The 18,564-nt window shown below is 39.0% G+C and overlaps 2 protein-coding genes across 2 annotated transcripts in view; one reads left to right on the forward strand and one right to left on the reverse strand.

The window, feature by feature from the left end:
* The window catches only part of H1-7 (H1.7 linker histone), a 36,920-nt gene extending 32,880 nt beyond the window's left edge, over positions 1–4,040 (reverse strand). Inside the window, exon 1 of the mRNA XM_019625828.1 lies at positions 3,989–4,040. Within this exon, the coding sequence (XP_019481373.1) occupies positions 3,989–4,040 (52 nt within the window). The remainder of the gene's footprint in view (positions 1–3,988) is intronic.
* A 10,277-nt stretch (positions 4,041–14,317) lies between these two features.
* OR10AD1 (olfactory receptor family 10 subfamily AD member 1) lies at positions 14,318–15,308 on the forward strand. Its single transcript, XM_019625855.1, is given in 6 exon segments — positions 14,318–14,609; positions 14,612–14,924; positions 14,926–14,964; positions 14,966–15,029; positions 15,031–15,063; positions 15,065–15,308. Coding segments are annotated over 6 exon segments (894 nt in total). The 5' UTR covers positions 14,318–14,386; the 3' UTR covers positions 15,287–15,308.
* The last annotated feature ends 3,256 nt before the right edge of the window (positions 15,309–18,564 follow it).

Below are 18,564 nucleotides of genomic sequence, written 5' to 3' on the forward strand. Positions count from 1 at the left end.
CATCTGGCCCCCTAAGAAATATTTACAACATTATTGATTATATTCCCCAGACTGTCTTTTCTATCCCTGAGGCCATATTGTAGTTACTAATTTGTATTGTCTCATCCCTTCCCCTTCTCCTTCATCCCCACCTCCTCCCAACTAGCAACTCTCAGTTTTTCCTCTGTGTCTCTGAGACTATCTCCATCCATATCTCCCATCCATTCAGTTCCTTAGAATCCTGAGATCGTATGGTATTTGTCTTTCTCTGACTGACTTATTTCACTTAGCATAATGTTCTCTAGTTCCATCTATATTGTTGCAAATGGTATTATTTCCTTCTTCTTTATAGCTGAGTAATACTCTATTGTGTAAATGTACCACAGTTTCTTAATCCAGTCGTCTACCAATGGGCATTTCGGTTGTTTCCAAGTCTTAGCTATTGTGAATAGCGCCGCTATGAACATAGGGGTACATATATTTTTTCGAATTAATGTCTTGGGTTTTTGTGGATAAATACCTAAGAGTGGGATTCCTGGGTCATAAGGTAGTTCCATTTCCGGATTTTTGAGATACCTCCATACTGATTTCCATAGTGGCTACACCAGTCTGCATTCCCACCACCAGCAGTGCACCAGGGTTCCCTTTTCCCCACAACCTCGCCAGCATTTGTTGTTTGTTGATTTATTGATAATAGCAATTCTGACCGGGGTGAGGTGGTATCTCATTGTGGTTTTTATTTGCATTTCCCTAATGCTAAGTGAGGTTGAACATTTTTTCATATGCCTGTTGGCCATCTGTATGTCCTCTTTGGAGAAATGTCTCTTCATATCCTCTGTCCATTTTTTAATTGGGTTGTTTAGTTTTTTGGTGTTGAGTTGCATGAGCATTTTATATATTTTGGATATTAACCCCTTATCAGATATATCATTGACAAATAGCTTCTCCCATTCAGTAGGCTTCCTTTTTGTTTTATTGATGGTTTCTTTTGTTGTGAAAAAACTTTTAAGTTTGATGTAATCCCATATGTTCATTTTTTCTTTTACTTCCCTAGCCCGCGGGGATGTATCAGTAAAAACATTGCTCAGGGTAATGTCTGCAAATTTAGACCCTATATTATCTTCTAGAAGTTTTATGGTGTCAGGTCTTATATTTAAGTCTTTAATCCATTTTGAATTTGTTCTTGTATATGGCGTAAGGAGGTGGTCCAGTTTCATTTTTTTGCATGTGTCAGTCCAATTTTCCCAGCACCATTTATTAAACAGTCTATCTTTATCCCAATGTAAATTCTTGCTTCCCTTGTCATAGACTAACTGCCCATATATGCATGGATTTAATTCTGGGCTCTCTATTCTGTTCCATTGATCTGTATACCTATTTTTATGCCAGTACCATACTATTTTGATTACTGTGGCCTTGTAGTATGTTCTAATGTCTGGAAGCGTGATCCCCCCGACTTTGTTCTTATTTCTCAGGATTGCCATGGCTATTTGGGGTCTTTTTTGGTTTCATATAAATTTTAGGATTATATTTTCTATTTCTGTGAAAAATGCCCTAGGTAGTTTTTTTTTTTTTTTAAGATTTTTATTGGGGAATTGGGGGATGGGAACAGCGCTGGGGAATTGGGGGAAGGGGAACAGACAAGTTGCTGTTGTTTTTGTTCTTCAGTCTAGTTGTGGAGGGCGTTGCTTCACTGGCCCAAGTTGGCACCATCATTGCACTCTTCCCGGGCGAGGCAGATCAGTCACCGGCTTCTGGACGGCCGCTCACTGCGGCTGCTGGCCGCTCATGCTGGCTATGGGCTTCACACGGTAGCCCATGGCAACCCACTGCCACAGGGGCTGTAGCCTACGCTGTGACCAGCGACTCACGGCAGCCCAGCTCCAGGTTGAGCTGTTGTTCAGCATCTTAGCTGTGAAGGGCAGTGTCACTGACCCTCATATGTGGGATCCGAACCGGGGCCCTCTGGCGTCCCAAGCCAGCTCTTAACCATCGAGCCACTCGGCAGGCCCTGCCCTAGGTAATTTGATAGGAATTGCATTGAATCTATATATTGCTTTAGGCAATATGGACATTTTAACTATATTAATTCTTCCTATGCATGAGCATGGAATGTTCCACCAGAAAATTTTAATACCTTGTATTAAACAATTCCTGGTGACAAGGGACATATAATCAAAATGACATAATTTCTAAAACGTAATTATAATGAAAATACTACATTTGAGAACTTATGGAGTTCATTTAAAGCAGTGATCAATGAAAGCTTCATGGCCTTAAACACTTGCATCAGTAAAAATAAGAAAGTGAAAATAAATCAATTAAATTCCTAATTTAAAAAGCTAGAACAACAAAGTAAAAGAAACAAAATAAAAGGAAAAAAAGAATAAAGATAAAAGCAAAAATTAATGACGTAAAGGACATACCTACTTAAATGCAAATCCTTTGTTTCTTTGAAACAAAATAGATAAACTAGCTAACCTAAGTTGGGGGCAGGAAGAGAAAGAATGAATATACAAAAAGAAAAGATAACCATTGAAACACATGAAATTTACAAAATCTTTAGAGGTACAATGCAGACCTTGAGAGAAAGAAATGCTAGATAAAGTTAGATTCCCTCAATCTACCAAAAGGAAATCTACAAGAACACAAAAACAAAAAAAAACACCCTATGGTTCATATCACACTTAAGGCAAGATATTGAATACTTGTTACCCTCAGGTGAGGAATAAAATAGCTATTTCCATTCTTAGTATTTGTACTGAATATTACACTGGATTTCTAGCCAGTGCGATAAGGCACATACACACACACATACACGCGAACACACACGCAAAAAAAGTTGAAGGTCTAAGAGTGAAAAGGAAGAATTAAAACTACCTTTACTAACAGATGAAAAGATTGTGCACATATAAAATCCACACATTTATGGACACAAGATTTATAACAAAGGTACTGCAAAGCAGTGGGGAAAGGATATTTTTTCAATTGGTGGTGCCTAGATAACTAGTTATCCATACAGAAAAAAGTGACATCTGACTCCTACTTGATGTTATAGAATACAAAAGCAATTTCCATTTAAATTTACATCTAATTGGTGCAAAACAATAAAGCTTTAGACATAATACAGGAGAATATTTCCATGATGTTGGGGTAAGGAAATTTTTCTTAAACAAGACACAAAAAAATGCTAACCTTCCTTCCCCCCCCAAAAAAAAACCAGAAAAAAATCTTAAATATGTCTACATTAAAATTAAGAACTTCTATTTATTATTTCCCAAAGAAAGGCATGGGCTTTTGTGAGTTGTACATAGTAGCATGTTAGCTGTTATACTTCCCTACCATCTGTTAAATATCATTAACAGTGCTAAGCAATCAGACCTGAACTCTAGCTAGTGCCTTCAGAACAATTTCATAAAGTGTGATAAAGACAAAGTTTTGCCATCCTTCTTGTACAGCAATGCTATTTCTTAAAAAAAATCACTTTATGGAATTAATCATCTTAATTAAGGAAGGCTCTTTCCCTTCAAGATACTCCACTACACCCAGCTTGAAAAATTGCTATATTGCACAAGTTATGCATTAAGTAATTTGATCAGCCTAAAAAAGTGGATAAGGGTTGTTTTTTAACACTAGTACCTCCAGATGGCGCAATAAGTTTGATATTGCTCTTTCAGACCGTGAAAAGTGAGCTAAAGACTTCATTCAGGGCTTCATTTGTGGTTAAAGAACTAAGGGTCAGAGTTACTCCTATAGAGAGGTCTGTTTATCACCACAGAAGTAATTTCCCTCAAGAATGAGTCCAAGGGTGTGGAGAAAAGTTAGAATATATCTCTTCATCTTGATTAGAAGCTAGAGAGAGATACATTCAAAGCTTTCTCCATACTACTTGGATTGGAAGCTCTTTATTTCATAAATCATTTCCAAAATATCAGCCCTTCCCTAGAGTTGCTCCTAGAAGAGGCTGACCCTGTTTCTCACCTTGTTTTGTAGGTGATGGTCTCCTTACCTCCTGGCAGGAAGGCTTTTGTTTGCCTCACTCTCTCGGGTTGCATCCTCATGTTGCATTAATGTCCTAGGCGCCCGCAGTTCCTAAAGAAGGGCTGCTTTCAACATCTGTCCCTTGGCACATGGTATCAAAGATTGTTTGAGGAGAAGATGAAAATGGGGATAGAGATTTATGTGTGGTACACTAACTCATTATCAGCCCTGTAGTCCCTGGCAAACCTCCCTGTAGAGATTGAAATGCTGCTCCCATAGCTTCAGCCCTGTGCAATTGCTAAGCCCACCTGAACAAGGCAAGAGAGGAAATGAGAACTCCCCTTTGCCAGCAGAGGTGTGCAGAATTAGTCTTATCAGGCCCACTCTTTCCTGTGCTGCTTATACGTTCTGGGTCTTGTTTGGATTTTCATTCTACCAAACCAACTTAAAAAAAAATATATGGGACAAGTTGGAAACTTTGAACATGACTGCGTAGTTGATTCGATTTAGGAATTGTTCTGAATAGACCTTTTTTTCCAAAGAAAACATACTTACTCTCATTTGTGTTTCCTGGGATCTCATGTTGGACTGGATCTCCCTAAATGCTGTGGGTTGGGGTTCAAGGTGATCGGTTCTAAGTAGGCTCTACCTCTGAGAATGGGTTTTTTTTTTTTTCTGGCATAGGGAGTAGGAAACATGAAAACATCCTGCAGGACCCTTAGTTCTTCCAAACAACAATCCAAACTAACTCAGAAAGTCCAGGGCCCTTTGCCAATGGACAAGTCTCCCTGAGGATACTAGGACTGATCTGATCTGCTTAAACTCCTGAGACCTGGTCAGACTATGGCAGACTTCAAGAAATGGGCTGTTCATCTGTTACAGTCAGTTTCCAATCAGTGACCAATGAGAGGCAGCCTCTGCCTCCCTGATGTTGAGAGTCTATTGGATATCCTGCTACTCTGGGTGTGTGTGTGTGTGTGTGTGTGTGTGTGTGTGTGTGTGTGTGTGTGTAGAGAGAGAGAGAGAGAGAGAGAGACAGAGAGAGAAAGAGAGAGAGAGAGTGAGGAGACAGCATGGAGAGTACAGTAGAGTCAGAGGGAGTAGAGAATCAGGAGCTCACACTGTGGATGAGCAGCTGGTTTACAGCAGAACTCACTGCTCCCTCACTCTGGGCCTGATATCAGCACAGTTGATAGCCTCACTTGTATATGCCGAAGCCCACAGAGAAGGTCGGTGAACGTGCTCACTTCTGTGTGGAAAGCTGACTCTGCCTCTGTCAGCATCCATCGGAGATGAACGCTCGCTGGCTCCCTCAGCAACCAACTGTGTTCAGATCACACCAGGGCTGTGCACACAGTGGCCGTAGATGAGATATCACAGATCTTGGCTCTGTTAACCTCTCACTTGCTCTTTCTTCCTCTCTAAACGTCTAGCTGTGTCTCTGCTTTCCCAACTCTCTCCAGTTGGTTGCTTCTTCCTCTGTATCTTCCCTCCATGTTTCCATAAGACTCTCTGAGCCTGCCCACCTGCCCTCCTGACTCTGGCTGAAGATGCAGATGGCTTGAATGAGAGGGCTGGTCTGGCTTTGAGGTGACCTGCCTACAAGGCAGAAAGAGCCCAGAGAACAAACCAATTCTCCTCAGAGTCACCTGGCTGAAGTGAGAGGGTTCCAAATCCCTAGATGAGGAGGTTGGTTCCATATCATCCAACAGCATGTGCTATTATGCTCCTGTGGGATTTTCAGTCTATTCCTATTTGGCCTTTCATCTTTCTGGGGGGTTTTCTGCCTCCCTTTCTAGCTCTCTGTCTGCCTTCATGACGTCCTTCATCTCTCTCTCTTGATCTTCCCTTTCCTCATTTTTCCATCTTCTTTCAGCATGAAGAGCAGAAAGGGCACTGTCCCAGGAGTCAGAAAATTTCTTTTGGCTTTAACACTTTAATGATAAAGTGGCCTCGATCTACAGAGGTTTTGAGGATGCTAAAAGACTACAGTTAGAGTCTTGCCCCCATCCCTCTCTAGGTACTTGACAAGTCAGGTCACTTACTCTCTCTTGAGGCTGCATTTCCCCATCTTAAAGTCGTATTAGAGGTGCATTTTTAGAGCACAGAGTTCCTCACAGGTTGTTGTGAGGAGTTTATGAGAGAATCTGAACCATGGAAGTCACCGAGATGGCAGGGATTGTTAGGATTATTATGTTTTTCACAATCTCTTATTTCTAACTTGCACATTGTTTCCCTATTTCACTTCATCTTTTTTTTTTCTCATCTGCCTTTTTTTCTTCTATCTGCTTCACAATTTATTTCTCTTCCTCCTTTCCCATTTGTGCTTTTCTCTCAATCCATTTGCCTGCATGAATAGTTTTCCAGTTTATCTGTGAATTTTTCTTTCTTCACCCTTTGAAAAAAGATAGCTGAGGGGTCTCAAAGAGTTTGTGATAGATTACAAAATAAGGTCAGTAACATGAAGATTCAGTTGTTTTTATTTTTCTCTTAAGATCAACAGAATAAATAAAATTAAAAGGAAATGGGGTCAGAGATGGGAGAGGAGTTTAATCTGCTATACAAAAAAATTTCCTGATCCTGATAAGTGATTTTTAAAAAAACATAGTTTTTACCCAGGAATTTTCCATGGCAATGGAATATGATTCAAGACCTTAAAAGATCTCTTCCAACGTAAGAGATGCAAAGAAGAGAAGAAGGGAGAGAAAAAAAATAAAGGGAGAAAAAATGTAAAGGAGAAGCTAATGAACATGTACTAAGTAATTACTCTTTGTCAGTCACATTAAGAATATTATTTCCATTATCAATCTTTACACCAATCAACAAGTCAGAGATGTTATTCCAAAATGCTATTAGTAAGTTGTAAAGCTGAGATGTAAGTACTGGTTTATCTAATTCCAAACCCTAAGATTTTTCTATACATCTGCCATATATATATATATATATATATATATATATGAGTTTCAAATATGGTATCTATTTTACCTGTTAATACATTGATGCCATTGACTAGATAACTCTCTAGTTCTTTCCAAGACTTTCAGATGTGGCAATCTCATCTCCCTATCTTTGTATTTCTGATTGTTTTTTACAATCCGTGCAATTTTTTAAGACAGCATAAATGACACTACAGCTCACATTAACCATGGCTGCTAAGATTGCTGAAAAGAGCCAGTCTAATGCTGGTTTTCGCTCATTAATCACAAAGTCCTTCTGTATAATTTCCTACAAATCTATCCTGTAAAAATAGCTAAACTCTTAATGTTCAAGAACTAATCACTCTATCTGTATATTAACTGGTCACTTTTTCATCTTGTTTTCCCTCTATCTTTTAGGGTGTTTGAGAAGAAAGGAGGTTTTGGGGGTTGGCTTTTTTCCCCTAAATTATCTAAGCCCCCTTCTAGGGGTGGCTATTTTCAGGAGAAGAAATGTGTTCTCAGATTTATTTGAATTTTGCTTTATATATAGCTTAGATTGTGACTCTGGACAGGAGACTATAAACAGCCATCAAGTATTTTAATGGAAAGGATAAGGGATGTGAGATCCATCTAGAATTAAGAAAATAGATTAAAATAAAGATCTAAAACAAGGCTGTTGGTGCTGTCTCTCACCCATGTGGATGCCAGAGAAGTTTCCTTATGACTAGAGTTTGTGCTACTGTCTTGTCTATCGTGGTAAAGATCTGTCATGCCAAGCAACGGCCCTCACAATGTCAGTCGTGCCATCATTAGATATAAAGCGTAGTTCAGGTTCCCTCAATTACAGAGATATGGAGACTTTGCCGTGGATCCAACTCTAAGAAGGTAGAGTCAAGACTAGAAAAAAGAAAAGAAACCACATTTACCTTGAAGAATGTCTAGATAAAATAATAGAAAATATTATTATAATTTTAAAAATTGTTAAATTTGCCACCACATGGTAAAGAAACAGTTGAACATAGATCTCAGTCTTTGATGAGGCTAGGACAATGTAAATTGTCCCATGATGGATGTAGGTTAGACCTAGCCAGGGATTTAATAGTGGTATCCCTTTTAATTCCCACAAAATTCCCAAAAGCCATTTAGATATTAATTCTACCATGGCCTAAAAGGAACAAACTAAGTATCCTAAAACCAATCCTCCTGTAAACCTAATGGTTAATTTTCACAATGACATGTTCACCTAAAATTCACATTTATTAGATTCATAACATCTTGTAATGTAATTAGATGATTTCAACTCTTTTAGAATTTTTTATTTTTTCATCTGTTTAGGGGTCTGCCTTTCTCTTAATTTCAATATCTAAGGAAATCATCTCAGAATATGATTCCCTGAAGTTCATATGTCTAAGAATTATTAAATTTGATAGATTTTGGTTAATTACACCATGAGTTCAACCCTTCTAAATCTGTTTTAATCATTTGAGATGTATATTTTTAGATATCTCAAGATTCTTTTAGCCAGAACCATCCTCACTTTCTCAATTGGTAACTAATTTCTTAAAGTAAATTTTAAAAATAGTTGAATATATTCACATTTAGCAAACTTATATAGCACTATTCCCAAAACTTCACAAGTATTGACTCATTTCATCCTCATAATAATCCAAGAATGTAGGTACTATCATTATTATTTTCATGTTAGAGATGAGAAAACTGAGGCATGTTAATTTAAATCACCTCAGTTTACACAGTTGATAAGTGGAGAAACCAGGATTTGAATTCAGATAATTAGATTCCAGGGTCTGTATTATTAAAGGGATCTTATATTAAAAGGAATGAACATTTTTTTTTTTTAGCAGAGCCATCCTGCCACCTGTTGGCAGCCCAGCGGCAGCTCAGCTTGGGCCAGGACTTGAACTGCTGTTTCCTGTTGGCAGCCCAGCGGCAGCTCAGCTCGGGCCAGGACTTGAACTGCTGTTTCTCAGAGCTCACACTCTTGAGTGAGCTCTTAACCAACTGAGCCACTCGGCCGGCCCAGGAATGAACATTTTTAAAGCTTTTGATACATATTGCCAAACTGCTTTACAACCAAGAATGGAGTACCATCTAATCAGCACAGTTGTTATAATTAAACAACAATTTTTTTTTGGTAATGGTTCAGAAATGGTATCCAATTGTTTTAAAATTGTTGTTTGATTACTGAAGAAGTTTAAATGCTTTGGGATGGTTTTACCACTTCTACAAATATGAGTTCTTGTCCTTTTATCTCTTAAAATCTTGGTGTGTTTGATGAGCTCTTTACATAATAAATTTAATATATCATTGCCTCTATATATGCATCTATTTCTAATCAGAAATATTTTTATCGTACCAAAGTTTTCCATTTGATGTAGTGAAATCTGTCTTTCTCTTCATGATTTCTTGTATGACTTAGACAAAACTCACAAGCTCAAATTCCTCTAGTGGTCATACAGATAATGCAATGAAGTGACAATTGGGAGTCTTGGGACTAGGAAGGGCTTGAGGCTTGTTCAAACAGGGAGACCACCACTAAACTCCAATCAGTTGTTGATGAGAATAGGCACAGTGCAGCAAAATCTTTTGATTGTTTTTTTCCCTGAGAAGCTAGAATCTTGATTTTTATGTGAGATATCCTTCAGAGGAAAGACTGCGGGCTTACTAAAAACATATCTATGTGGGCCACAGGGCTGATGACTTATCTTTGGCTCAGAAGTTCCCTTTCATTCAAAATTCAGTTCTACTTTCTTCCTGTTTTCTGTAGGTTTCTGAAATGTATTCAAAATTTTATACAACTATAATTAGGTTGTGGTGTGAAGCATCTAGTTGCTGCCTTAAAACAAACTAAAGGAAAGAGATTAATTTACATTTTTCAGTTGTCTTTCCTTGATCTCAAGTTTCTCTCTTCTGGGAAAGCAGGATAATGGAATAAAGAAATATTAAATGTTATGATGGTGTTTTTTCTAATTTTAAAGGAACAACTGTCTCAGTTTCTCTGTATGATGGACTTATATTGAATCTTTCATTTTCTGATTAATATTGGGTTGTCGGAAAAGTCATGACATATTTTTTTCTTTGTTTTTCATTGCAAAAATGTGTCATGACTTTTCCGACAAACCAATAGAATGTAATTTGCTTGTTTGTTTGAAATTAAGGCACACAAGTCCATAGATAAATTGAAATTTAAAACTCCTTGAAATGCTATAAAGAAAACTAAGTAGAAAAGGAGAAATACACAAAATAATGCAAATATTTCAGAGGATTGAACAATCTAATCATGTATTAAATATTACAAATTTGATAAATACAAATGAATTTGATAAATACATATAAATTTCAGGCAGATTTCAGTTTAGTGGGTTATATAGTTAGAAAGTGATCAACAAAAATCACACTGTTTAAATATTTATGTTCAGAAATTATTAAGCAAAAGCTTACTCTGTGCTTGAGAACCAGTAGATATTTTTGTCCCACTATTATGATCCTGTATATTTCCTTCACTATTTTGGCCCTGGGATTGATTCTATGTTAAAAAATATAAACATTTAAATGAGAATTATACCAGTGCCAATGATTTTTGATATGAAATTACCCTTAATAATTAATTCTATTAAGCCAAATTAATTCCTTGATCAGTTTTCTAGTATAGTGCTTAGAATATTTTCGATTTTGTCATGTGAATAAAAATACTTTGACCTAGATTAATTTATGTTTAACTTACCAACACAGTTCTATTATATCAGTCTTTTGTCTAAATCAATTTTTACCATAATAGCTCCTGCTACTATGAGTTTTCTTTTGTGGGCATTATTTTTATCCAGTCCCATTTTCCCAGGTCAAAATTTGTAGATCTAAATATTACCACATACAATTTTACCTATTTTCAATTTTATTTTCTATTGATTATTTTTATCAGTTATATTTAGTATTTATTTCTTAGTTAATCCATGATAAAATTGTCAAATATCTCAGTATTGGTCTATTGTCAAGAATTGTCTGTTATAAAGCCAATTTAATTCTTCTGTTTGTTTTGGGGGCCTTGTATAAACTGTCCACAGCACTTGTGGCTCTAAGAGCAAATTATGGAATTGAAAGAGCTTACTTCTAAAAAAAAATTAAGCTATTTTCACTAAAAGAAATGGGGTGAAATTCTAGGTTATTGGGGAAAGTTTGCTGAGGATATAGCATATGATCTGCACCACAAAAGATGAGAAAGAATTCACCAGATGCTAATAGGGTTAAAGGACATTACATAGAAAATAACCAGCATGTGTAAAATTATAGAGGCAAGAAGAGTGTGTACACAGTAGGCACCAAATAAAAACTGAACAAATGAATGGATTTGTGTATGGTAAATAGTAACTAGAGTGTAGGGTGTGTAAAGGGGGTGGAAGAAGTTGAAATGAGACAATGAAAGGCTAATTGGATGTGGAAGATGAATGAGTGAGGAAGAAGTGGAAGAGGTCACCCAGTCTCCGGTTTAAATGAGTGGATGTATCTTGATGCTATTAAACAAGAAAGCAAACACAGAAGGAAACATAGTCTCCAGTCCACTCTGCTTTGGGGCCATTTTGAGCTGAAACCAGACCTGATGCACTGGAATCTGTCTTGTTTCCAAAGACCTCAGAAAAGATTTTTCATTACTCTTTTGGTCAGTCACTTTGATGCTTTTTAATCCCTAATTAAAATTAGTGAAGTATTCCTTTTGTCTAACCTAATACTCTTGATGCACTGAACCTCCATTTCCTCTTGTTCTGTCTTGCGAGAGTTTGACAACAGCTGGTCACCATATTTGAATAGGGATATTTCCCAGAAGGTTCTTTCTTAACCTCTTAAATCCTTTTTTCAATGTTCTTCTGACTCAACCCCCTTCATAATATATAATGCTTTGTTTCAGGGATGATCTGGTCAGCCTGTTGACCAGGGGCATTATATACTTTGAATTTTTTAAAATGTAAAATGTATGTGCTTATTTAGTTCTTACTATACTTTCTTCCATATTCCCAATCAATTTCTTCTTTAGTTGTTTCTTTTCTTATTTCTGGAAACTTTAAAGATAATGAGGAAATAAGGATAGCAAGGTGTGGTAAAAGGGCTGTGAATATTTAGCCTGAGGAAAAAGGCTAAAATGGTAATGTATTCAAATCTCAAAGGGATTCCCCCCTCATAATAAATCTTTCTTTACCATGGATTAAATTTAATGAATGAGGAATATAGCTATAAGAAATGTAGATTATAACATACGTGTGTGTGCACACATGTGTGGTGTGTGTGTCCCTGACTAAATGAGACATTAATAGTATAACCTACAGGAGATAGTGGCAGCTCTGCCCTATGCACCTTGGTTTAGTGGAAAAGGTATTGTAAGGACTTGAAAGACCAGGTCTGAATTTCATTACTTTCAGTTACTAGCTGTATGACCTTGGGTGATTACTTTAGCTCTCTGAGTCTCAATTTTCTCATCTGTAAAATGGAAATAGTATCTACTTCATAGGATTTTTGTAAGAGTTAAATGGAGTAACATATGTGAATATGCTTTGTAAACTATAAATTACTACAAATGGGTAAAGAGGTTTTATCTGAGTAGACATTCACCAGGAATGATTTGAGAGATTCTATGTGAGGGATTATATAAACTAAAAGAGGCACTGCCTCTTCCAGAGAGGGACCCAACATCAGATGTCCTCCCTGGGGTAGCTCATCCTCAGGCTCTGTGAGATTGTCTTTCTCACCTATTGCAGTGAAACAGACCATTTCTAGCCATAGCAACAGAATAAGGTAACACATGATTTCCACAAGATTGTCCCATTTTATGTATGTACCATAATATATGTAATTAGTTCCTAACTGAGGGATATTTAGGTTATCTCTAGAGCAGGGGTTGGCAAACTGTGGCTCGCGAGCCACATGTGGCTCTTTGGGTACGTTCCATCTCAAAAGTTTGCCAACCCCTGGAAGAGCCAATCCTGTCCCTCACAACAATTTAAAAATTATTTGAGAGCCATAAATATATTTTTACAAATAAGGAAAATTTAAAGTAATATTATAAATGAGACTATGATATTTTTATTTTCATTTTCAATTTTACTTCAGAGCTACATGTATGTACCCAAAGAGCCGCATGTGGCTCACGAGCCGCAGTTTGCCGACCCCTGCTCTAGAGTGAAGATGAACAGTGAGATCAGACGTGTTTCCTGTAACATGACTTCCTTTTAATTGAAGAAGTTTAGATAGAAATTCTGGCCTCCTTAAAGGTTGAGGCAGAAGCACAGAGAGGGAGAAATTCATCCTAATCCTAGAAATACCTTCTGCAAATAGCGATAATTCTACCCTTTTCTTTTTACTCCTAAGGCATGCGGAGCCAGTTGGTGCCAGCTCTCAAAAGCTGTTAAATTTTCAGAAATGTTAGGAATTGGTTGTTAAACACAGCCATTATAAACAAATTATATAAACCTACTACTAAATTATATTATAAAACAAAGGAAAGAAATACTCAGAATTCATCACTTCCTAAGTTTTTTCACTACATTTTACTATTATCTATGCTCTCAAGGTTATTTACATCTATTGTATTTGGATGGTTGGAAAAACCATATAATAGTGACCTAATATGGGTCCCTTCCTAACTCCATGTTTAATGGTGTCGCATTTCTAACTTGAAATGGGTCATGGTGGGAGTATTTACACCATGGAAATTGGCAAATACTACAAATCAGGTATCCCTCATAGGCCCATCTGTTAAACACGTACCAACACACCACTCCTTTAGTTCATTTGTCAAATGCTTTGGCTAGTACTTGTAGGGCATCCAAAATCCTGAAGCTGTGGGGGTAGTAGACAATGTGCCTTTTGGAATTGGACTGCAGATTTGAATTTGAGCTTCACTACTTACTTGCTGTGTGACACTGGACAAATTACTGACCCTTTCTTGTATATCTGTAAAGTGAGACTAAAAGAAAGACTACCATAGTATTGTCTTGAAGTTTAAAAAACTTACTACCTACAACACATGTAGAACAAACAATACTTAACATATAGTATGTATTATGATTATTTTAAGTTAGATAAAATTTTAAATTATGACATGAAAACCTCTTTCTAGTCCTAGTTTGTCACATGGCTCCTAGGGCCTTTATCATGTTTGTCTCTGAACATAGTCCCCTTGGTGGATGATCATTTAAAATAGAGTTCTCAGGGCTAGATACAATATTTCAGGTATAGCCTGTGCCCCACAAAATACAATAGAATCTCCCTTGGTTCATAATGTGATTCCATTTTTGCTGCCTACAAGTGCCCACGACACTGCTGACTCACATGGAGCTTTCTGAAATTCTTACCTTTTTCATTCCTTTGTCTCCAATCTGGTTTTATACAAGTAGATAACACCTATATACATCTACATCATCTGTGCTTTCCTGTCTTCCCTCCTCAAGCTGACCCCAGATGGTGGATGGAAGGGACGGGGGGCACAGTGACAGTTTATCCTGATGGGTTCCCTTTCCACTCGGGCATTGACCTTTGCCCTCTTCTTAGTCCTCTACAGCCTTGCCACAGCTATAAATGGCCTCATCATCTTCCTCACCTAGACAGACCCCAGGCATAACAGCCCCATGTACTTTTTCCTTGGCCACCTGTCCTTCCTGGATATTTGCTTCATCACCACCGCCATCCTGCAGATGCTGATCCACCTGGCGGTCAAGAACCATACACTCTCTTTGCCTCCTGCATGACCCAGGTGTATCTGGTGTTTGGTGTGGGTGTGGCTGAGTGCCTCCTCTTGGCTTTTATGGCCTGTGACTGTTATGCTGCTATCTGCCACCAGCTTAACTATGCCCAGATCATGAGCCAGCAGGTCTATGTGAGGCTGCTGAGTACTGCCTGGTTCTTTAGGCTGACCAGTGGCATCCTGCTTGATTACATGGTGTTTCGTGGTCCATTCTGTGGAGACAACCACATAGAAAACTTCTTCTGTGAGGCCCCCATAGTGATTACCCTCTCTTGTGGAGACCCCCACTTTTGTCTGAGGTATCTCTGCTGATGCCATCATGGTGCTGCTCAGCCCCATAGCTCACTGTCATCTCCTATGCCTTCATCTGGGCCTCCATCTTCAGCAGAGCCTCCCCCTCAGGTCCGGGGAAGGAAGACCTTCTCTACTTGCACCTCCCAATCTGACTATGATCAGCTTTTTCTATACCTTGGCCATGTTCTCTTACATGAACCCCCACAGCACACATGGCCCTGACAAAGACAAGCCTTTCTCCCTCCTCTACACTATCATCACCCCCATGTGCAAACCCATCATATACAATTTTTGAAACAAAAAAATGAAGAGGGCCATGGTGAGGGCCCTTGGACAGACCAGCCTGGCCCAGGCAGAGTCTGTCTAGCCCGAAGGATCCTGGAGGGGAAGCTCTGTCCTCTAGCCCTGACGGCTGGGTAACTCACCAATGCTGAAAGGCTCTAGGAAAGAGTACTCATAGCTTCCTTGGTACCAGCATGAGGCCTGGAAGATCCTATTTATGTCTAAAGCTCATCTGTCTGATGTTACTTCAAGCATTGTTTTCTTTTGGACCTTCCTCAGGAGAATTTGAGAGTTTTCTGAGCTTTTATTTTTTCTATGTTCTCACAATAGGATCTGATAAATACGTAAGTGCACTTAACTCCACTTCATTTTATTTGTTTAGTACTTTGACAAGACAAGCTATTATTCCTAGCCTGAGTTTTGCATATGCATTTCAGAGTACACTTTTTTCCTCTTTCAACTTATCATTTCAGTCTATTTTTCTTTCTCACATTCCACTCTCATATCCTGACTATGCCCTCATCCACCCTGCTCCTACGTGAGAAAAGTAGGTAAAGAAGAAAAAGATAGAGTAGTGTTGATATTAAGAAAAGTCCATTAGAGAAAAGAAGAAAAAGAAAGACTAAGGATCAGCAGCCTGAACTCCATCTTCTTCGCCTCCACTAGTCCTTGAGGCACAATTTGTACTGGCATTAAATTGCCAACACTGCATTCTATTTATATCTATACTTGTGTTTTGTTGGGGAAGGACAGGTGGGAGAGGCCAGTGTGTCAAGACCCTTTTCCTAAATCCTCTAGTTTCCAAAGTAACATGACTGCTTGGTATTTCCCTTCAGATCCAACTAGTAAGTGCCTCTACCAAGCTTCTCAGATTACCAGTTTCCTTCCGTTGTTCATACCCCAAATTAACTCCCCTCTCCCTACAGCCTTCCTTTTTCTCAACCATCTTTCATTTCATTGCAACTCAATCCTATTCTGCCTTACCCTCATCTTAAATGGATCCATTTCATTTCCTGTACTTTAAAGACTATCTCTTCACCTACCTTCCCCGTTGCAGAAGCCTTTGTATTTGCAACCCTGACCTCTCCGGTTTCCTCTAGCTTCTCTCCTTAACCAAACCCAGCACCCCTTAAGAGGGTATTATATTCTCAGCTGTTCCCTTCCTTTGAAAATTGCATCTTTCTCATGCCCCTTTCATAATAGATAGGAAAGAAAAGGGGATAAGCCCCTTCCATATTTTCTGGTACCACTTCCATAAGATGAATACAAATAATTTAAGGTGCCCTCAAATAGATGTACTACCCTTTCCACATCTTTATATCACGTGTTACCCTCTGCAATGACGTAAAGCAGTAGCTTCACTCTACAAGCTCTAATCCTTTGAGTCCAAATTGGTGAATCTCTAGATATCATGGGACATGTGAGAAGCACTTCTTAGAGAGGTGGAAGAAATGAGACACCATTGTAATCAAGAAGAAACAATAAGTGCAGAACCTAAAGGTTTCCATTATCAAAGAAAAGTTACACCAGGCAAAGTTAAACGGGCAAGAAAGACTTGAATACTATTGCGATAGGAGATTGAACTTAACTCTGCCAAAACAAGTCGCTGGGAAGTTTTTTAGAGCTGCAATGGTGGGGCTCACCCAAAGGAAAAGTAAGCTTTTTGGCGGTAGTTTCACGATTTTGAACAAGGCGCCCACTGAAGTTTTGCTCTTACTCTCCCACTGAGACTAGGAAATAGGAGTGCTATCTTCCTTGAGGATTGCATTTCAAAGGGATGGCTCCCAGGCCCTTGAGAAAGACATTCCCTGGGTCTTAGAACTAGGAAGGGGCTTTTAAGATTTATATACATTTCAAAGGGTCAGAGAAAGAATTTGCAATTACAAGTACATGCTCTGAGAAAAGGGAGGTCAGGGGCCTGTGGTCAAGAAGAAACTTGTCTCAAGTTTAGTCAAGTGGAAAGGGGAATGTTAAGGTCTTCTTGGTCACATGGAGAACAAAAGAAGGGCTTAGTCTTCCTCATAGGATTTCAGCTTTTTCTCCAAGTTTGAAAATTACTGCCTCAATGAGCCTTTAAAAGTAAAAAGAAAAAAGCGAAAAAAAAAATAAAGGCAGCAAGGAAAAGGAAAGGGTGCTTTTTTAAGTTTCCTGAAAAATAATTTTGTAGCTTACAGTTGCCCGGCACTGGTGTTCGCTGACATCATAAACAAGACACAGTTCTAGCTTTAAAGCACACATGTATGGCAGACAAGAACAAATAATGGTAATGCAAAGGGAAAAGGTTGTAAGAGGCCTGTACAAAGTACGTTGGGAGGGCAAATAACAGCAGCTTACATTTATTAAGCACTTATATTCCAACAGCTTTACATTTAGTCTTCACAAAACCCTTGAAGTACTGGTATTACCTCCATTTTGAGAAGTAAAGCTGAGGCTCATAGAGGTTAAGTGATTTGCTCAAAATCACACCGCATTTCAAATGGAATAGCAGCAATTCTAACTGGGGCACCAGCTCCAGAGCTAGCTCTCCTAAGAAGGTAATGGAATAACTGCAGAAGAATGGGGCAGGTTTTATACCAAGGAGGTGATATTACAACTAATCCTTAAAGAATAAGCCGTAATTTTTAAGGTAGGAAATGGGGGAAGAGGGGATAGAAGCCAGGGAGGAGTAATTTCAGGCAAGAGGGACTGCATGATTCATTGTTAAAATGGTACGTTCGAAGTGGATGGCAGAGGGTGAGCAGGGACCCGAATGCTGAAAAATCAGGATGAGTGACCTAGAACCGTCTTCTCAAGGGCGAGCACTTTCTCGTCAAGGTCCTGGGATCCCGGGAGCCCTGGATGCCAGGTGGGAATGCACAGAGTGGGGCTCTCGCGCATGAGCAGTCCTGGATGCGTCTCCCTTGCTGCAGCCTCTGCTTTGGTCCCTGGACCTGGGATGCACACGAAGAGTCCCCAAAGACCCCAGAAGCCGTGAAAACCCACATAAATGCAATAACAAGAAGCTACCCTGAAGTGCGTGTCCCTTCCCTTTTCCATAAGCAGGACTCAGAGCCGCATGCCCAAACTGCCTAAGAGGCTGCGGACTCCGACCCAATTACAACCCGGTGTGGTCCACGCTAAGAGCCTGCGACCAATCAGCCTTCCACAGCCTCTCGGATCACAGCTATGGCAACCAATGTGCGGCTTCTCCTTGGCCGCCCCGCCAGGGCCGGACCGCGCTAACTGGACCACCTCTGGGAAACAAGAGCTATTTTTGGAGACTGGGCAGTCACCCTCCCCCGCTGAAGATGCAGACGCTGGCCTTGGGATCCCCTCCCAGCGGAGTGGAATTGTTGAAATGCCGCGTCGCTTTGTCAGAGGATA

This window comes from Hipposideros armiger, unplaced genomic scaffold (assembly GCF_001890085.2).
Source record: "Hipposideros armiger isolate ML-2016 unplaced genomic scaffold, ASM189008v1 scaffold_640, whole genome shotgun sequence".
Classification (NCBI taxonomy): Eukaryota; Metazoa; Chordata; class Mammalia; order Chiroptera; family Hipposideridae; genus Hipposideros; species Hipposideros armiger.